Source organism: Alosa sapidissima, chromosome 14, assembly GCF_018492685.1.
Source record: "Alosa sapidissima isolate fAloSap1 chromosome 14, fAloSap1.pri, whole genome shotgun sequence".
NCBI lineage: Eukaryota > Metazoa > Chordata > Actinopteri > Clupeiformes > Clupeidae > Alosa > Alosa sapidissima.
The window spans coordinates 34,790,807-34,812,185 of record NC_055970.1 but is presented as its reverse complement, the minus strand read 5'-3'; the positions used below and the strand labels follow the sequence as shown (position 1 = coordinate 34,812,185).

Here is a 21,379-nt window from a genome sequence, read left to right as displayed (position 1 = left end):
CTGCGCACCGCTGCGGGGAGTCACACTCGGTGCATGAGCCGTGGGTTGCACACGCAGTACACCAACAGGACTTGAGACAAACAAACAAAAATCTTTTGTTGAGGGCTCATGCCGATGGCAAGGAGAGCGGCTCTCAGCTCCAGGACATTGATGTGCTGGGATAGCCAAGGGTCCGTCCAGAGACCATTGATGCCCTGACCTTCGAGAACAGCACCCCAGCCTACTGGGGATGCTTCGGTAAATACGACCTGGCAATGAATCCTTCAATGAATCCCATGGCCTTCCTCCTCTTGGTGTTGGCTGGATCTTTCCACCAGCATAGAGCTCTGTGAAGCCTGCGGGACACAGTCACTTTGGCCTGGGAGGGGCCCTGGGGGCACAGGCCTAGGCTCAACAGGCACCTCTGGACCGGGCGCATGTGAAGGAGGGCAAGGGGGACTACATGCAACATTGTCGCCAAGAGGCAAAGGCAGAGTCTCAACTCCACCTGGGCGTGCAACGTGAAGCAACTGAGACATGTGGCGAGAGACTGCGGTCTCCGGTGAGAGAGGTACGGTGGCCTTGAGTCCAGGACCATACCCAGGAAGGCGGCCATGGTAAATGCAGGTACCCTTGTCCCACGGGGTCTGGTCCTGAACTGCAGGCGGTACCCATGGGTCACGGTGGAGAGCACCCATGGGTCCGCTTCTAAGGCCAGCCAAGCCTTCCTGCATCAGGCTGAGAGGCAAGGCTGGCTGGCTCGAAGATTGTCAGGAACGACGATGGCATCTGGTGGGGCCACAGCTACTAGCACACTGCCCCCCCGGCCAGTTTGTGGGCGGTTACCCCGTCCCTGGGACGTCTGAAGCCACTGCCTGAGATCAGTCAGCTCCCAAGCTGGATGCCCCACGGTAGTTGTTGGCTGAGGCGCGAATGCCCTAGGGCACCTAGCGCCACTGGCATATCTGCCAAGAGACCCTGACACTTCTTCACGCGCCTGCTGCAACAGGGCGGTTGTCTGTGGGCCAAACATGGACCTGGGCTCCACAGGCACTCTCAAAAGACACTCTCTGTCTGCCTGCTGGAGACTGGGACAGCCAGAGATGGCATCTAGCTACCCAGAACTGAGCCAAGGAGCGGCCCGATGCCACTGCCTGCTCTTTAGACACTGCAGCGAAGCACACAGAGGCTGACTGGAGCTCCTTCAAAAGAGAGGGATCCCCAGCACTGCTTTGCAAGAGACCAGAGAGGTGGTGTACATACAGGGACAGAATGGCCGCCTTGTTAACGAGGCGGGCTTGCATCGCTATGGGCCTATGTAGCTTACCCAGCAAAGCCTCCATAGTCCTGCCATTGCCACTGAGGCAAGAGGCACCACCAAAGAGGGAGTTGGGAGAGGAGTGGCTGCAAAGCTTGGTCCACTGAGGGAAGTGAGCCAAAAACCAATTCGCTCCTCGCCGTGCATGTGGGAAAGCACCTTAGCCTGGCCAGACCACCTACGAAAAGTAGATGGGGAAGAAAACTGACCAAGTCACTAAAGTCTGCTCAGTCATGTCAGTGTAAAACCTAAATGCAGGGGCAATGGGATTCTCCAGAAGGGGAATATCAAGAGCCCTGGATGCCCTGCCAACAACCTCCTTACACAGACGGGCCAGCTCGCCTTCCACAGGGCTCCGCACAAGGTAGCCCCTCTCCTTCAGACGAGAGAACAGTCTCAACATCCACAATTGGCTCCTCATCGTCCTCCTCCAGGCCAGGACACGGACTGGTAGGAGGAGCAGATCAGGGAACTGCAGGCCTGGTGCCTCTTCCAACTCCTCAAATTCCGCCTCCTAACTCCAGACAAACAAACTTTGGCGAGGGCTCCTATGGATAGTCTCCTGCGAACCCGCAGCGACACACCGTTGAGAGCCGGACACCGGCTTGAGTAGCTGGAGCAGATAGTTCACTTGCTTATAGCTGACCGAAGCCTGCCAAGCAAGGATGCCTGAGCAACGCGTGAGTCACGGGTTACGTGCGCAATACGGTGCCAAGGGATTTCACAACTTTCAAGCCAAGGAGGATGAGAAAGCTTCAACAATCCAGGGAGGCTGCACGTAGGCAAACGCCCAATCTTACCAAGTAAGTGGATCTTAAGCTGTAGGCTAAATTGCACACAAAAACGTACCTGTTCACTAACACACACACGGTCGTAACAGTGGAGATCAAACAATCAGTGATTACACGCCAACACAGGTGTTTTTTAGGTTCGGGTTGGGCGTGTCCGGGCGAGCCGGTGTGTCTTAAAGCCTATCCACTGTCCTTGACAGATGGGGGGTCATTCCCCGTACATATGGAATATGTAACGGAGTGGAGAGATGGTCTCGAGACGATACGAGAACAATTCATGAGGTTAATGACCAAGTGATGCATACATCTTTTTTTCAATTATCATAAATATTATTTTTCTCACTACATCACTGTATTTGACAGAACCTTTAACTGGGGTTGCACTAATCAATTTCAGATCAGGCACATTGTTTTCTGTACTAAATGATAGATGTTATTTTCCCAATGCCTCCATTTTTAGCTCAACCGTATAACTATTATGTGGGGTCCCCATATAGCATAGCATATAGCATTTGATGTCATCTATTTCTTTGTGGTGTGGACAATCAAGCAAAACAATATTTCAAACCTTAACGCCTTGGACCTCAAAGGATATCCATCTATCCAATCATTAACCACTTTATTTTACATTACATTACATTTGGCTGACGCATTTTTAACCAAAGCGACTAACAACATGGCAAACAGTTTAAGCTTTTTAAAGGAATTTTATTATTATACTGTGTGTGTGATGTTGTCTATACTTTTTTTCCAATAGACCTGGCAAAGACTGCAGTAGGTGGAAACAAAATGCTATTTGATTCAGTATAGATTGTGCTCCATGGCACAGATATATAAGCTTTTGGTTGTGCCCTTCAAATAAAGAAACTGAATTTGACCACAAGGGCCCATGTAACTTCACAGAAAAATGAAGGTGGTTTAACTGATGGACATTGTATGATATATGGCACATTCTATACAATTCATGGACTTAGTGAACGAATTTGTTAATGTAATTGGAAACACTGGGTATATCTATTTTAAATACTTTTAGAAAGAGGGACATTGAATTTACTATTAACGACCAATGTTTGAAATATTTTGTGGGCAAGATCATGTGTAATACGGTTAAATCGTAAAATAAGCAGCCAGCTACGGCATTCAGCAGCTTTCCACTTGTGTGCAACATGCACAGAGCATGGCACTCTGGGGTTATCAGAAGGTGGTGTGGGGGATAGTAATTGTTAATTAATTTTGCTTTTACCTGTCCCAATATACCAGGTGTGGCGTTACCAAGAACTGGCAAGAAGTTTAATTTAGTCGCTGACTACGCCACCCTAGTATCAAACCAGGGAACAGGTTTCTGTTAATCAAAAGACTCAACAGGCTCACAGGTTCAGGCATGAGACGGAGACAGAGTTCCACAAAATGAAAGATTTTTATTTAAGCACAGAGGATGGGGAACAAATTAAGAGAAACCTAGACCGGAAGGAAAGCTGTAACACAGACTAAGAAAATATTAATTTATTATTAAAAATGTACAACTTTGTGCCACAGAGTGGGAAGGAAACAAAACATAAGACAAGACAATTAGTTGAAAAGGAGGAAGGGGCTTACCAGAGGGAGGCAGGCTGTCAGGATCACACGTGGATATAGGAGACAGCAACCACCGCAACCCACACAGGTGAACAGTACTGGAAACACACACAGTGAAGCCACACATGCACTACAAGCTAGACTCCCACCAACACCAGGTGACCAGCCTCCCCTGTAGCACCCCCTACTCCTGCAAAACAAACCACAACAGACAACGAAAAATACAGACAACAACAGTAATCACACTAGGCCCGGATGACACAGGCTGACCCTTAGAGCTGACTGAATTGTCCCGTTACCCCAATGAATACAAACAGGAACTAAATCAAAGACATACAAGACAAACACACAATAAGGGAGTGGATGGCCATCCAAATGACAAATTCAAATAGATAGACAGACACAACTGCTTTGAGAAGCCCAGCAGCAATAGGGGGCCTAGACTAAGCTGTAGAATTACACAGCGGGCAGGCCTAACTATGCCTGCATATGTGCCTACTTAAAGCTTCCCAAAATCATGCAAACGAAATAACATAAAGCCAAAAGAACATGAAAATAAAGGACTTCTACACTTAACCAAATAAATCACAAAATACAATGATAAGGACAAGACATGTAAATCAAATGAGCAAAGACAAACAGAGGCAAAACAGCAGCAAGCAAAGGATGGCGACCCTGGCGATAACACCATGCAACCTGCTGAAGCACACGGAATCAATTAATTACTCACCATATTGATAGTAAGCGAAGAATAGCGCTCATTGGCTAGATAGCTACATACCACAGTGGAGGGTTAGACGGCACGCTGTAGCTTCAAAGTGTTTGGAGGAGACAGCCACAAACAATGCGAGGTAGACACTCGTCAGCCCACTGGAGGGTCTATGTGCGTGGAATTGAGTGAACGTTAACAGCTTTTACAATTGACATGGCTACGTAATGTGAAGAATATATACGACATCGTGGATAAAATACCTGCGGTCACGATGATCAGGACACAACTCAGGGGGACAAAGGCAAGCCCTTAAACGCAAACAGTCCACAACCAGGGACGGATCATGGCTTGTGCCAAGTGTGCACGTGCACAGGGGCCCTCAGCCAATGGGGGCCCTCGGATTTAAAAAAAAAATTGCCTTGAATTTAGGCTAGATTATGCCCAGTGCTTCTGTCTGTTAATTTGCGGCACAACTGAATGGTGTTATGGAACCGTGGACCGAAAGAAAAATAAACTAAATGTTTTCCTGATCAATAAATACTTCTTAATTCATAAAATATAGAGGCATAACATTAGTTGGAAGTGGTAGGCTATGAGTGCTCATTCAATGTATGTATGTGTGTTTGCGAAAGTGAAACTGACCCACTCGTGGGTAGGTGAATGAAGTGGATTCCTGCAATGTTCGTGAAAACAGCATAGCGATTGGATAGTCTAATAAATCGCGACTTGTTGTAGGCCTAACAGTAGCTTATATCGTAGCAAATGCCGATGACAGATAGGCCTACACTTATTTCACTCGTCTCGCTGGAGTGAGCGCATAATGTGGGCTGTTGCGCAAAAAAATTAATTAGGGAGATGATCTGCATCTCCATTTACCAAACGCTTTAGTTTTTCTAACATCTCCACTGTTAACGTGAAATATGTCTCCATGCAAGGTAGTGTCAAGCAGCAGTGAAGTGAAAACCTTATCATACAGGTAGCCAATGTTCACGTCACCTGAGTCAGACAGAAAACAGGCCCTGCTTGCTCTGTTAAAGTTTGTATGCCCCTTCCAAACTGCGTTAAAAGGGTATATTTAACAGCCAGAATTTCAAAATTTTCCGGTCCGTTTCGAAGTGTCCGGTCCGTTTAGTGAAAAATTTTGCTGTAGACTGTTTGGACAGCAAAGGGACATTACAGCCTAATAATAAAAACAGCTGCTGGAATTCATTTCTGTGTGGGCCTGAGTTATCATATATGACATAATGTACTACATTTTCATTGTGTGAAATTGTGCACCAGCCTGCACAGCGACAGCAAAGAGAGTAGCGCTGGCTGCACGCGCACGTCACTTGCACGCGCATGCGCAAACGCGCCCGCGGGCGTCGCGGTCAGGGGGTCTTTTTTGATATTGTGCACAAGGGCCCATATTTGTTTAATCCGTCCCTGTCCACAACACAACTAGACGCCACATCGAGCAATCAATATTGAGCCTACCGAGGGAAAAGGAGATGTAATAGTCACTGACACAAAATAGTAGCCTACAACAGCATCTGACACCAGAGCATTAGCTTACCTTCCAATATGCGAGAGAATCCCAAAACCGGCTGCCAACCGGAAGATTACCACACAGACCGGAACAGCCTTCCCAACAACGCGCTGAGAGCCAAACAAACCAGCCTCACTTCTGCTGCATACCTGACCCATGGTGCAAGTCAACTTATAAAGAAACCAGCCAGCTGTATCCACCGATTTACTAATGAACGGCCTTAAAGGCACAGGTGCACTATTTCAACCCGCTACACAGGGGTTGCCATGTTATTTACTAGCCAAAGATCCAAAAAAATGCTCTGTGACACCAAGGAGCACACAATGCATGTAATCCAAACTTTTTATCATATCAAAACCAAAAACAGAACTATAGAGCAAGATTAGGGGTGACAGAGACTTGACCCCAAGGACATGGTCGACACCCTTCTCAATGGCTTTTGCCCCAGATTCAACAATATGCATGTGACTCCTAATGTCAGCTCCCTTGTGTAGCCGTGTCCTTTGGCCACAACCATTCCCTCATTCAGACAGTATCCACATCTATACACACCATTAAATTGGTGAATCACTTGAAGTCAACACTTTGCCACTGCATCACACATACAAGCTATTGGAAAAACCCTGGAAACCTGAGTAAGACCAGTTTGTGAATACTTGATAGCACCATGTGTGTTTGTATCTTTTATATCCTGGACAAATTGATGCAGAAATGTGGACAGAGAATTTAGTAATATCCTTCTTCATCTGTCAATTAAATTAAAAAGTGACAGGCGGGCAGGACTTCCGGTTGATTAAGGCGGGACTTCCGATGAGGGCGGGACCTCCTGTGTGGTAGGTGGGACATCCGGATATGTAACTAGTCATCAATTGTGTTTTGACAGGCTTTTGTTTCCTATTCCTTGTCACATGTGTGTTTGTCATGTGATGGGGATAGACGGTGTTTGTCTTGTGACCGTCGTTTTATTGAATTAGTGTTGAGGTGATCATGGGTTGTCATGTGTTTGTCATGCGTGGGCAATTATGAGCGGTGGTCTGTGAATAAAAAAGTTGTAAAAGTATGGGTAAAGACAGAGAATAAGTATGGCTAGTCTGAAAACTCCTGAAAAATGCATGTCCTAGTAGCGAGCGGCAAAGCGGGGCCGCTAAGAGAAAACACTATAGGCATCAGTATAGGCATCCATTGAGTATGGGAGCTTTTTGAATTTGGCGGGGGTGCTTTTGTATGAGTCATGTGTTTGGGGGTGTGTGTGTGTGTGTCTCGTGCTTGGGATGCGTGGTGTTTGCCATGAGGTGATCATGGGAGTGTTATGTCTAGACAATTATCAAAAATCAAAAATGGGTGCTAGAAGCCATGAGGCTGGTCAAAAGAGTGAAAAAAGCTTGGCAACCAGAGAGTTAAGGATTGCATCAAGAGAGTTTTAAATTCAAATTCATCAAGATTTTCATCAAGACATTGAAAAGAATAAAAATATAGCAGACAGCAGAGGAGGACTCGATTGGAAGAGTGCAGGGGGGAGGGGAGGGTCAAAGGTCAGGTTTTTTTTGGCCAGAGCGGTGTGTGTGTGTGAGGGCGTGTGTGTGTGTGTGTGAGTGTGAGAGAGAGAGAGAAAGAGAGAGAGTGGTTTGAAACTAAACTGAAATTAAATGTACAAAAAATGTGAACTAAAATAAAAAAGGAGGTCTGAGGAGGTCTGGGGACCGTGTTGGACCACGATGTTAGACATGCATGCCCCTGAACATTACATTTATGATTTTTTTTTTAAATTTATACATTCAGTTTAATAACCCTAAAAACAAAGTTCCATACATGGCCCCCCTCTTTCACCCTCTCTCTTCCTCTCTCAAGCGCGCACACACACACACACACACACACACACACACACAACCTACTCCTTCAGGGCCCTGGAGCCATGATGTTAGACATGCTTACCAGTGGTGGAGGAAGTACTGAAACCCAGTACTTAAGTAAAAGTACAAATACACAGAGAAATATTTACTTTAGTAAAAGTAAAAGTACCACAATGACAACCCTACTTAAGTAAAAGTAAAAAGTACCTGCTTTTAAATGTACTTTAAGTATTAAAAGTAAAAGTATTTGCATAATGATTTATTCTCTTAATATCTATATTCTAAAACGAAAAATCAGTATGGGCTGTGGCATTTTAATTAAGTTAGTTTTAGGTTATACTCGACTAGATAGTTTTAAGCTAATCCAATTGTGCTTACCATCTGTGGCCCAGTTTACATTCTGACCTACAATTCTAGAGACTGTAATTCTGGTTGATCTGCTGAGTAATATCATTCAGCAAAACACGAGAGCCTGAAGTTTAACGGGGTAGACAAGGGAAACGTCGGGTGGATCGTAATGCCAATTATGCTGATTGAACAGAAAAGTTGCTGAGAAAGGTATCTTTATGATTAGGTTCAGTTTCACTTGCACAGACGCATAGACATTGAATGAGCGCTCACATTACTACCCCCCAATTAAGGAATATTTCCTAATCTGGAAAATGAAACCACCGGTTCATTAATAGTCTACCATTCATTTGTGCCGCAAATGATCAGACGTGTGACAGAAGCATGGGCATAGCCATGTAACTTCGCTGATCCGCGGATAGCAATCTCATCGGAGAGGAGGCCCTAACGCTGCAGATAACAGACAGAGAAAGGCACAGAACACAGTTGCATGTACAGTGTAGCCATGGGTCTGGGGTGAATATACCCTACCGAATGCAGATGGCTACAAGCTCACACTTTGCCTGGTCTAGACTAGAAGCTTATGTTTCTAAGAATGCACGTAGCGCTCCAGAATCTTTGGTAGCAACCCCGCCCCCTGGTAAAACAAACGTGTTTGTCAGAGAGAAAAAAAACTGATCATAAAATGTATCGTAAAAAGGAACGATGGTGTTGTAGAAATGTAGCTGAGTAAAAGTACAGATAATTGCTGTAAATGAAGTAAAAGTCAAAAGTATGCACTATAAATTTGTACTTCGTTACATTCCACCACTGATGCTTACCCCTGAACCTTAAAGGGAAACTTGGCAGGATTTCCCCCTCTGCTGGAGAAATTGTGCATTATGCTATTTCAAACTGTGGAAAAAGGTAACGATAAAGCACATGGATTTGTTTACAAGCTAGCGAACGGTTAGCATAAGTTTGGTTACGATGTTACAAGGTAAGAAACACGATTTAAAACCAGTTTCTTGTTTCTCACTTCTCTTTCCGGGACGGTAAGTCTCAATGTTGCAAGGTTGGTTTTCCGCCTGGGGACGCTAGGCGCAGTGGGGAAAGTCACTATTTTTACCGGAACAGGTCATTTAACCATCCAAATGATTTCTAAACGGGTTTATTACGTTGAAATAGTTGCCAAGTTCCCCTTTAAATTTATGATTCATTTTTTATTTTAGTGCACAGACATAGTAAAGACACCTTTTAGGCTCTTCACATCATCACATCCTTAATTCTTTTATTCAAGTTAATAACACTAAAACTTAAAGCATACAGTCATACAAACCCCTCCTCTCTCTCTCTCTCCCTCTCCCTAGAGCCATGATGTTAGACACACATGCCCCTGAACCTTATTTTTTTTTTTTTTATACATTCAGTTTAATAACCATAAAAACATAAAGTTCCATACATGGCCCCCCTCTTTCACCCTCTCTCAAGTGCACACACACCCAAAACACATGACACACATGGTCTTGAATTTTAGACATGGTCCCCAGACCTCCTCAGATGATAAATCCATAGCTACTATACGCATACATTTATGATTTTTTTTATTTTAGTTCACAGAAATGTTTTACATTTTTTGTACATTCAGTTTAATTTCAGTTTAGTTTCAACCCCTCTCTCTCTCTCTCTCTCTCCCTCTCTCAGCCCTCACCGGAAGTCCCTGTTCTCTGTGGACATATCCGGTTTACCCTGTCCAAACCAGATCCCAGCGAGAAGCACATTCTTAAACCACACCTCAGCTGGCAGTTCATTGATTACACAGCGAGTCAGCCACAGACAATTGGTTAGGAGTTAAAAATAAGAACACCATCACAATTCCACAATAAGGACACGTCTCCAGGGGCCTCATTTATAAAATGTTCTTACGCACAGATTTGGTCTTAGATCGTGCTTGGTCAGTGGATCTTCTGGCCAATCGATTTCCGTTTCGGAAATGAAAATTACAAAACAAAAAACGAAGGATTATTTGATTTCCGTTTTAAAATACAAAATCGAAAAACGAAAATCAAGTCGTTTTCCGTTTTCCTAATCGGTTTCAAAACATCAAAATACAAATAACGAAATTAGTCTTAAATTTCGACAATCATTATTCATTATTCAATGATATAGCTTATGTTAGTCTTAACTAGATGAAAATACCTGTTAAATATGGCGGCCTTGGAAAGTGTTGCGAGTGATATAGAGGAGATGGTTAAAAAGGACATGTCTTATGAAGAGATCGCAAACTCTTTAACAAATAACTTTGGATCACAAAGAGGTTACTCTGAGAGGAGCGTCTGACGATTTTGCACCCAGCGTGGATTAATTAGGCATCCACTAACTCGGGACCACCTGGAAACTGAGGTGGCAAAAGCAGTCTGCGAGGTAGGCTATAGGGAATGTTTTATATGGGCTACTGGTCACGTAGCCTACCATACCTATGCAATCACTCATTTTACTTTGATGATTTGTTAGGTTGGTCCAACATATGGCAGAAAAATGCTTACGGGCTATCTGGCCTCCAAGGGTGTAAAGGCGGGGGAAAAACGAGTGGGAAGTATTCTTAGGGACTTCAACCCACGCTACCACCAGGCAAGATGCGATGTAAGTAGACCACGAGTTGTCACATGCCACATATGAGTAGCCTTTTAAGAATAAAATTCTACAACAGAAGCCTAATAAGAAATAAGGCCTGCCTCAAATATAGCCTAAGCCTCCCCCAAATAAAGACCTGTGCTTTGTGCAGCCTAAATAAAAGACCCCGGTAACAGGACAGGATTTACAGTAGACATCAGAGACAGGCGTATCAACCTTTATTATTACACAACTCTTCATAAATGCTGAAGAATGCTCCATTCACTTGAATGGGCCTTCCCAATCAACCAGCTTGATACATGTTTAATTCAGTGATACCGGTTTAGGCCTACTGTTGTCAATAAATCCTTTTTTTTTTTTTTACATAACCACACCAGGGTGCAAGAAATCTAAACCCAACACCCTACACGGCAGAATACATGGGTCACAAGATCCACATGGATCAAAATGAAAAGCTAGTTATGTTTGGAGCTACCCATGTACTTGCCATCGATGGATTTAGCAGCAAGATAGTTGGCTATGCAACAATGCCTGTTAAGAACAATGTGAAGATATATGAAGATGTATACAGGTATTCCTTACTATTGCTGCATTCAGCCTAAATGTCTTTAATATATGTGTGTATGCTGAAATATGTTGATTTCATTTTTATTTAATCATAAAGGTCTGCAGTCATGAAATATGGCCTGTGGGATCAGGTTAGAGTAGATCATGGAAGAGAATTCTACCTAACGTTATTCATGCAAGAAAACCTTAAAGCCTATCCGCATAATCAGGAAAGGCGGCCCTATCTGCAGACTAAGTCCACAGAGGTAAGCAAATACCCTACTGAAACTACAGTAAACAATGACGCTGTGATTGACATAAAGCAGTTTTATCTTTTTTTTAGAACCATACTGTTGAGAGAATGTGGCCCGAGATAAATGACAGGGTGAACTACCCATTGAAGGCTGCCATGGTGCAGTTGTTGGACCAGGATTTACTTAGTATGGAGGACAACACTGTTAAATACTGTTCATCAGAACTGCTTTGTCAAGTGAGCCACATAGGTGTTGCATGAGCAGTGGCAGCATGGAATGCTCATTCAATTCCAGGTAGCCAAATGCATTAGTCTTCAGTAACTATCAATACATTTGTGCAATTTACTGCAACTGTAAATCAATGTGCAAGGTCATTATTCATTTTTCATACTGTTCTGTTAGGGAAGGGAGTACCAAACAGACTTGCTGCAAGTGGTTGCAAAGTAAGAATTCCAGAGAACCTCTTGCCACCAGGATCAGAGGCAGCCACCATGTATGATTGTGTGCTTGGTGCCTCACTGTCCAGAGCATCTTGTTTTGGACAAGACCCGTTCCCTACAGCAGAGGCAAAGTTGAGGGCAGAAAGAGAGTTTTGCACTCTCTTCCCCGACATGGCTGTGCTTTATGAGAGTGCCGTGCATCACAATTATTCACCATACCAAGAGGCATTAAGGTGCCTTGTTGACATTACAAAGAGACACATTTAAACAACTTCAAAAGTTGTTTATTGTTATACAAATAGTACAATTCTTTACATTTTCTGTTTAATGTATTTTCTGTAACATACAAGATGCAGTGCAAGATTCTTCATATTCCATGTATTCTAATACTCCATACATTCTAATAAAATTGTTCTTTTTCTCACAATTTCTGTTAACTCTTTCGCAGTTTGAAACATTTTTTTAAAGTGTTGTGTATGGTGTTCCATAACAGATTAAACGTTGAACATCAAGTGCAAGACTTCAATAACAATCTACACATTTAACAATTCCATTACATTTTTAAGCAGCTTGTTAACTTCAAAAATACATAACTAAAAAATTAAACCTACAGCTGCCAGCCACTATCCAACGTATTCACACATGGTTAAAGTAATATGTGCTGAAAAATGGTTACCAGCTCTGCTAACCCATTGACTCGCTGTAGGGTGACGTTTGAAGCTCTGCATTTCAGACAAATGTCTGAGGTTAGGCCCCACCACTCCACACACAATCTGCACCCTACCAGACTAGAGCAGCATGAAGACAGCACAGGTTCATTCATTGGCCCTGTGGGGAAAGGTACAATATGCATGTTATGATTATGGGATTTGGCAGGCGTTTTTGTCCAAAGTGACATAAAATACAAAACAATACTTAAATTTAACAGGGGACCATTTAAAATCTTGGTCAGACTACATTTAGGATAATTGCAATGATAAACAACAATGTCAATTCCAATAGCCTAATGAAAATGAAGTAAAATAGCAATAATAAAAAATAGTGTCCATTGAATCAATAATTATACCAAAACATGGTAAGACTACATGGAGAACATTTTGACACTATAGCACCTGACTGCAGTTTCCTAAGGACAATGAGTGGCATGCCCTACTAATCAAAGGTACCTTTGCAGACTAAACAGGCAAACAACGCCTTTATCTCCTCAGCTTGCTGTGATGAGATCACAAGGCATGTTGTTGCATTGCTGAGTTGTACCAGGCTCCTTAAAGAGGCAGCAACTCCACCAAGTTCCTGTGCTACAGACAGCACATCTTCAATTTTCCTGGATATTTCTTCTAGACCGCCCCCTCCATCTCCATGGCTATTAAGACAAAACAGAACTGGTTAAATCACATCTTGCGTGTATGAAAGGCTCTTCCTGTACGCTCATTTACTTCTGGTGGAGAGTTAACTGTGTTGTAATGGCAACTTGTTATTTTCTGTTCCTTTGTTATATTCTGTTCTTTACATAATATGTAATATTAGCGGCAGGTTCAAACAGACCTTATTACCCCCTCTAGTTACCAAGTGTAACTAGTGGGGGTAACAAAAGCTACACTTCGCTACTTTTCTGATCCTGGTTGTGTGGTACCTTGCTCTCTTCCTTTTTGCTTCCCTCTGCTCTTTTAGCAAATGGAACACAGACTCCTTTAACACAAACACCCTCCTCGAGTTCTGCTTCCAATACACTGACCCTTTGAATGTAGAATAGCATTAATAGTGCATGGATTCCTAACATTTGACATCATGCAGCACATTCCACTTTAGATGATTGATTACACTGGTGTGTGGGGTATTCAGGCATGCAAACTGGTCAGGGGTGAACAAGGTGAGAAGGGATGCGCAACAAGCGCGAGTGACACTGTTTTCAACAGTGCATAGCTTCCACAGAGTATGAATCATATGTATGATAAAAATAAAAGTGCCCCCTATTTTCTTCTTTTTTGGCATGGGCCAAAATACATCACTTTGTTTAACTGAATGAAATAAACTGTAATGCCTAGGTGTGCAGCACACCTACTCGTAGCTCCCTTTTAAAAAAATTATCATATTCTAGCATCATGTCTACAACTGGATAAAGTTTAAATCACACCAAACTCAAGATAGGCTACGATAAATTATCGGAGGTGTAAAGTTTGTCAATAGTCTACCTTTGAGGGGAAACTGGTTAAAAGCCGCTGTTAAAATGATCAATGATCGATTGTCGATTAATCATGCCCATCCCTACCGACACCTCAAGATGTCTACGCTTTTGGACTCAAAACAGCGAAAGGTGAAGAGTCTGCATGCCTGTGTATTGAAAACAATGTAATGTGATATTGGAAGCGAAGTGTGCCACAAGTGCTTGATCAGTCAATGGCAAAGGTTAATAATATACAAGTATAAGTATATATACTCTTTTGATCACGTGAGGGAAATTTGGTCTCTGCATTTATCCCAATCCGTGAATTAGTGAAACACACTCAGCACACAGTGAGGTGAAGCACACACTAATCCCAGCGCAGCAAGCTGCCTGCAACAACAGCAGCGCTCGGGGAGCAGTGAGGGGTTAGGTGCCTTGGTCAAGGGCACTTCAGCCGTGCCTACTGGTCGGGTTCGAACCGGCAACCCTCCGGTCACAAGTCCGAAGTGCTAACCAGTAGGCCACGACTGCCCCAAAAAGTGTATGCAATTAACCTAGAATTACACAAAGTCAAAAAGTAAATAGGGTACCTGTAGTTCCACTCGTGTCAAGAAGCTGATTTCCCTGGGCATCTGTTAAAACAACAGGCTCATCATATGCTAGTGCTTCCGCAGCTTTTGCTGCTATGCCAGGAACACTTGCCTCCGCTTCTCTGAACCGCACCATGAAGGTTTCCTTCGGGATGGGTTTTCCATCCCTCAGGTCAGCTGCAGTCTGTAGTGATCTAGAGTAGACATATTGATACAAAAAGAAAAATGATACTACTACTATATATTTACATATAAATATATATATCATTAGTAATTGCTGTATCTTTCTATAGCGTCCTGCTAAAATGGCAGTTGACGTAAGACAATTAAAACTCACCTAGAAAAAATTTTACTTGCAGGATTTGCTGCTGGGGTCGATGTACTAAAAGCAAATCGCCCAGAAGGTCCAGGCCCATCGTTATTTCCAGGCGCCAACGAGGGGGTTGCAGCCTCTCCATTTACTTCATAATGGCCACTGGGTGCCAATTCTAGTGTGCTAAACCACCCGTTGGTGCCTGGAAATAACGCCACGTTTCGGTGGTCCGTGATGTACACGTTGTTGCTGTTCACCTACAGAAACAATGCATTGAAGTTAGCAGTGCATACTGACTTAAACAGAGGATCTGACAAGTTTTAGAAGATTAAATACAACCCGAAACTTAAAAAGACCAGGCCTCTATTTGAGACTATAGACATAGCAGCTACAGCAACGGTTAACATAGGTCTAACGTGCATCATTATTGTTAGATATAGCGAATGCTTCACATTATTTTATCTTACCATTGGATGTTTCACCAATCATATCACCTGTTGTTGTACACTCACTAAGACCTTCTCTTTGAAGGATGTCATGAATTTGATTACCTATTGACAGACTTGTGTCCCTCCTTATAATTGACATTTGTTTCCTCATCACAGCTAGAATAATTTCAGTTTTGTTTTGAAAGATATGTCCCGCAACCTTTGCAAAAGAAATTGAATAATTTGATGTTGGATGGGTCTCGTTGTTTGCATTTATGTTAATCCATCTTAAATTCTTTCATGTTTGCTATTGTTGCTACAGTCTGTATTGGTTAATCCATCACTGCCGCCAATACTTCACTTTGTCATCGCACTTAGGTACCCCCACTATATGCTGATTGGTCTGTCTGTCAAAATGATTCATCTTGCAAATAGGGTTTCCAGACTATTCTCTGACGGCAAAAGGCAGCACAGACAGGCTAAGAAAAAAAAGGATGACTTGCAAGAATATTTAGATGGTATACTAGATTACAAAATGGCATATACACATATAATACACACAGACCCATACAGGGGCGCCGCTAGGGTTGTATTCCATAGTGCGCACCATGGCCCAGGATGCTAATCCCCCCCCCCCCCCCCCCCCCCCAAAAAAAAAAAAAAAAACAACAACAACCACAAACACCCATGCGCCAAAAATGTCAAATGACCGGCATTGTTCTCCCAGAGAGGAAGCTACGTATATGATCACCACCCAGGTGGGCATGTGCGCCAGCGCTGCAGGTCAGCCTTTCCACATACACACCTGGCTTTAAAGTTCACTGTCCTGGTAGCATACCTATCTACTGCCAAGGCCTGAAGGGGACGGGGAGAATATTTACTTCTGCTACACTGGCAGAGAACTCATGTGAAACAGACTGTGGGAGGTGGAAGGGGTTTGAATGCTGTCTGGCAGTATTATGAGTGGAACGTCTAAAGGGGGCCCTCTTCCCCATACAGCCTGATCTTATAGTGTGTGCCAATTCCATCAAGACACTCCACAATTTCATACTTGGTAGACACCCATGTATCCTGGATTTTGTGGCGACCGTGAAAATGGTTCTTGCAAAAGAGCTTACATGTACATTATATTCAGGGGCGGACCTGGACACTTTGAGGCCCAAGGCAAAATAGATTGAATAGATAGATAGAAAATTGCCATAGATGACAATCAAAAAACATTAGTAAAAACCTTTGAAAGTATTACAATTATGAATGGTGTGTGTGTGTGTGAGTGAGAGCGGGAGAGAGAGAGAGAGAAAAGGCTAGGGGTTTGGGGTCTCTGTGTGTGAATATACTATGTAGGTATGAGAGTCTATGAAAGCTATGTGAAGAAGAGAGGGAGAGGGAGAGAGTGAGAGTGAGTGTGTGCGTGCGAACTAAGTGAGGTGTTCGATCTTCCAAAAAGCCGACATCCAAAACAGCGTCTGCACTGACCGAATAAACTAGCCATTTTCTGTTTATTTTTTCTTCATTTTTCATTGTCATGTAATAATGTTCAACCGTGAATCTTCTGGGTGGTTTATCTGCATTTTTGGGGAATTCAAAGTTCTTAATTTGCACAGGGCCTTTTTTTTAACGATTTCAACTCGCTCTGCATCTCTTACGGTGTCTGTCCATAACGCAGGGTCGTCACTGATAACTGTAGTGTATCGTGTTAGTGCTACTCACGTACTGGTTTCGTTTGCAACCAAAGCTTCTGCTACTGAAATTGTGTCCGTAGCAGCACCAACAGCACCAGTGCGGACTTCGGCAGTGACAGTGATCTCACGACTGTTTCACTTAGATCAACATCATAATCATCATCATCATCAGTAGAAGAATAGGCTATGTAGTGCAAGAGCTATCCAAATTACTTTCTTCCGTGGAATAATTCTTCGACTGGAAGAAGTTGGTTAATTTAGGCAATTTCTTTCTAAATTCTTCCTCCTCCCTTTTTCTTTTATCACTTCCACTCTGGAAACGTTTCATGGCTGCTGTCAATCGCTCAACTCCACACCTCACCAAGACCTCGTTCAGATAGCTAGTTGCTGCTATGGTGACAGGAAGCGGACCTGCAGTCATTTGATTTTATGATGAGTTTATGAGCAGTCATGAGGCAAAATATTTTTTCAATCTTTATTATGGATTAGAATATATTGTTTGGATGCGGTGATCATTTATTAAAAAAAAAAAAAAAAAAAAAAAAAATACGATAGGGGGATGACGAGGCCCCCTGGTGGCCGAGGCCCCAGGCAATTGCCTGACCATGCCTAATGGCAGGTCCGCCCCTGATTATATTTAACACTTCTTGACCAAAGTCACTAACATACTGTATGTCAGCTATATTACAAGGGATCACATTTTCCCCGGAGCAACTTGGGGTTAAGTGCCTTGCTCAAGGGCATAACAGTGAAAGCCGGGAATTGAACCGACAACTTTCAGGCTACTGCACACTAGCCCAGCTCCTTAACCACAAAACTACCACTGCTCACTAGAAAAAGACTAGAGTGCCAGGTGGTAATATGGGTACAGTGTCTGCACACTGCAATCTCCCAGAAGAACTAAATTTATTGAGTTAAAAACGTGCAACGTTTTGACCCATCAGGGTTTTCATCAGGCCTGATGAGGCGAAACGTTGCGTTATGTGTTATGATTGCAGTGTGCGGACAACTACTCTTCTTTTCTTGATAAGCTTTTTTGTCCTGCACCTGGCCTCAGTGAGGTGGGATGTGCATACAACCACTTTGAAGAGGACTACAGTGTTAGGACCACCATGCCTACGATATGCCTCAGCCTCTTCTAAGTGTCTCCTAGCACTAGCATAGACAGAAGTCAGGTACTCTTGATGTTGCAGCACCCAATCAGTCGGTGGACTGTCCCTGTGGTCACCTCCAGTATTTCCAAGTAGGTGGTCGACTGGTAACTGTGGCTTCTGACCGAACATCAGCTCGTATGGGGAGTGCTGTGTGGACTGGTACATGGTGGTTTTATAGGCGAACAGGAGCTGAGGGAGCAACTGGGGCCATTTACGCTTCTTTTCAGGGGGTAAAGTCCTGAGCAAGTCATGAAGTGTCCTGTTGAAACGTTCACATTGACCATTCCCCTCTGAAGGATAAGTGGTGGTTCTAGTCTTTGTTATGATGTAGGTGTCACACAGGTGCTTCAACAGCTACCCCTCAAAGCTGCGCCCCTGATCAGAGTGGATTCTCCTTGGCACGCCAAACAAATAGGATCATCTCTCAGTTAGAATCTTAGCTACGGTTGAAGCTCTCTGATCAGGGGTGAGAAAGGCCTGGGTAAACTTTGAGAAAACATTTGTGACTACCAAAACATTCGCTTGTCCTGTGCTAGCCCAATCCAAGAGAGTAAAGTCAATGGAGATTATCTACAAAGGCTTAGTGGCTAACATATTTCCCACAAAGGTTCTGGCTTGGGTTGTCTTGCTTTAGCAACCACACAGTGCTCACACTCAGAACACCACTTTTGCACCTCATGCCACATCTGGGGCCAGTAGCACCTCTGTCATATCAAATATATGGTCCTGTGGTCCTGTCCACCCCCAGATGGCCGTGGTTGTTGTGTAGGCTAGTAAGCACTTCGACTCGCAACACCTTTGGCAGTAAAAGCTGCAGCACTGGATCCCTGGAAGGAGGAGCCTGGATCACTCGGTGCAAGGTTCCATCCATTTCCTGTATCTGGGACCACTGCTTTATCAACTGCGGACTTCCCTTGGTTCACTCCACTTGTCTTAACGGGTATGTGGTCGTCCCTGTCACCAAAACCACAGGTATCTGGAAATACAGGGAACAGTCCCTTGCAGGACTTTCAGGTCTCTTTTAGTTCGACCAGGGATGGTGTCCACCATACAAGATTCTGTCATCCAAGAGTCTTGGATGTTGGCATCAGATCAGCTCGAGATGTTGTAATATAGAGGGCAAGCTGAGAAACCCAGCAATGTTCCAGAGCGCCCAGTTTCGCTGACTGCAGGTATTGGAGGGGATTGTTGTCAGTGTGCACGGTGAACGTGTTGCCCAGGAGATATCTGCCATTTTTTTCCGTGATTGCCCACTTGACTGCAAGGAGTTTGAGTTTCATGGCACTTTAATTTGAGATGTTCCTCTCACTTGGCCGCAAGCCCCGGCTAGCAAAGGCTATTGGTCGCTGTAACCCATCCTTCTCCTGTGACAGAACTGCCCCCAATCCTGCATGGCTTGCATCCGTCTCTAAGATAAAAGGACGATTGAAATCGGCATAACCTACTGTAGGACTGGCGCTTGAACAAGCCATTCTTTTAAGGCTCTGAATCCAGAAAAAGTTCTGAAGGCAAACCTGAACGTGACTACATTCAATGTTAACTAGCCAATATTCAGATGTCTGTAATTTGAAATGTATGCAAATTAGTGCATAATTAATAAGATATTGTTAAATTACATCCCTAAACATATATTTTCAGAAAACTTGTAATGCAAAAAAATATTGTCTCTACATAAATAATCAACTAGTAAAGTTTCATAAGAATATCAAGGAGTTAACATTTTTTACCCTATTAAAACAAAAAAAATCAGCTAAGTAAATATGATATTCAGAATCAGCACCCAAAAATTAGGCAGAATACCCTCTTTACCAGTGTTTTCTCACATTTGCCCCCCAAGTGATAGTAGTCTTAATTATGCATTATATAAATGATGATGTCATCTAAGTGTGAAAATGGATCGTGAAAATTTGAAGACAAAAAAAATCTTGTTCCTTAGACTCTATACTAGTAAAATATGCAAAAAAATAAATTTTTACAAGAAAATCCAGCGGAATTACACACGACACCGTACTATGATGAAAAACTTTAATCTTTACAAAAGAAACACAGAAACACAGCAGATGAAAGTTACAAAAAAAGCACATTCTAACATACTTAAGTCACTTGAAAGATAAATGACCAATGGAACTGAATGACTTACGCTGAAATAGAGTTATCTTTTTGCCTTCCCCTTGCACAATAATCAATCTCTTGGTTTAATATCTAGCATAATCTCTGCTATAGTGGTCAATTTATTTTCCTCCAGTGCGCCAATTATACGGCCAAGTTTGGCATTTCTGCCCTCTGACTGGATAAAGCGTCCCAATAGCTGATAGGCCTGTTCATAAAGTCCCTCCCTTTCATATTCATATGCCAAATTGTCAATAGCCGACCCTTTTAGGGCACGACACCCTTTCTGTAAGGTTCGTCCAACTCTCTTCCAGTCCCGCCCAATATGAGCTGCAAACCGCTGCTGATCTGCAGGAGTCAGCTGTCGGTCTCCTAGAAACATGTACACAGAACATACACACATAAAGAGAAAACATTTGTTCACACATAGATTTAAAAACACCTAAGACGGCATAAATCTGGGACACCACCGGTAATCCCCATAACAAATACAGCCTGTGTAAAAGTAGCCTGTGTAGGTGTGTGTACATGACTGTATGCAAAATACCATGATAACAGAATGCAGTGTCTAATATATACCTGATGTGATTTGCAGTACTACTGAGGCACAAAGAATATAAAGCAAAATCTATAATAATGGTAATATTTTCTTAGGGTAAGTTAAATTAATGGATGACGATACAGCATTTTCCCAAAGCTCTTTCCCACAACCCTTAGTGGACACTGAAAAGTGAAGCATTGCCTTTTCAATGTATTCATTGCAGCAGCACCAAAAAGATTTGCTCTCTGGGTCCCCCTACATTTAAGGAGCGCAATAATAAACAAACTAAGGGCTGTATTTTGGGCACCAGCGCATGGCGTAAAGTTTGTTTTTCACCCGCGCAAAGTTGAATTCGGTATTTTGCACGTTTATTTTTTAAGCATTGCGCCCAGGGGTGTGGCAATTAACAACCTAGGGAGGGTCCTAGCGCGTTGTCTAAAAATC

At 43.2% G+C, this 21,379-nt stretch overlaps 2 protein-coding genes and 2 long non-coding RNA genes across 5 annotated transcripts in view; 1 reads left to right on the top strand and 3 right to left on the bottom strand.

Annotated features, from left to right (window-relative positions):
- Nucleotides 1-3,075: 3,075 nt before the first annotated feature.
- Nucleotides 3,076-6,929, bottom strand: LOC121681370. The gene is made up of 3 exons (XR_006022091.1): nucleotides 5,931-6,929; nucleotides 4,445-4,542; nucleotides 3,076-4,359 (listed from the first exon to the last, which is right to left on the bottom strand). It is a non-coding gene; the product is annotated as an uncharacterized LOC121681370 (long non-coding RNA).
- A 2,594-nt stretch (nucleotides 6,930-9,523) lies between these two features.
- On the top strand, nucleotides 9,524-12,223 carry LOC121681365. 2 transcript variants are annotated; one of them, XM_042061073.1, is made up of 5 exons: nucleotides 9,524-10,723; nucleotides 11,092-11,285; nucleotides 11,379-11,526; nucleotides 11,604-11,808; nucleotides 11,917-12,223. In XM_042061073.1, exons 1-4 carry the CDS (start codon nucleotides 10,619-10,621, stop codon nucleotides 11,772-11,774), a joined length of 618 nt encoding a protein of 205 aa, XP_041917007.1. In that variant the 5' UTR covers nucleotides 9,524-10,618; the 3' UTR covers nucleotides 11,775-11,808; nucleotides 11,917-12,223. The 2 variants fall into 2 exon arrangements, with proteins under 2 accessions (XP_041917007.1, XP_041917008.1); XM_042061074.1 differs by lacking the exon at nucleotides 11,604-11,808.
- Nucleotides 12,223-13,888, bottom strand: LOC121681371. The gene is made up of 2 exons (XR_006022092.1): nucleotides 13,121-13,888; nucleotides 12,223-12,782 (listed from the first exon to the last, which is right to left on the bottom strand). It is a non-coding gene; the product is annotated as an uncharacterized LOC121681371 (long non-coding RNA).
- A 6,408-nt stretch (nucleotides 13,889-20,296) lies between these two features.
- The window catches only part of tradd (tnfrsf1a-associated via death domain), a 55,780-nt gene continuing 54,697 nt past the window's right edge, over nucleotides 20,297-21,379 (bottom strand). Inside the window, exon 6 of the mRNA XM_042061070.1 lies at nucleotides 20,297-20,766. Coding sequence (XP_041917004.1) covers nucleotides 20,468-20,766 — 299 coding nt within the window. The 3' untranslated portion in view covers nucleotides 20,297-20,467. The remainder of the gene's footprint in view (nucleotides 20,767-21,379) is intronic.

Coding starts and splice junctions, on each gene's coding strand:
- LOC121681365 (XM_042061073.1), top strand. CDS start 10,619: ATGCTTACGGGCTATCTGGCCTCCAAGGGTGTAAAGGCGGGGGAAAAA. Junction 10,724..11,091: donor ACCACCAGGCAAGATGCGAT/GTAAGTAGACCA, acceptor TAACCACACCAG/GGTGCAAGAAATCTAAACCC. Junction 11,527..11,603: donor TGCAGACTAAGTCCACAGAG/GTAAGCAAATAC, acceptor TCTTTTTTTTAG/AACCATACTGTTGAGAGAAT.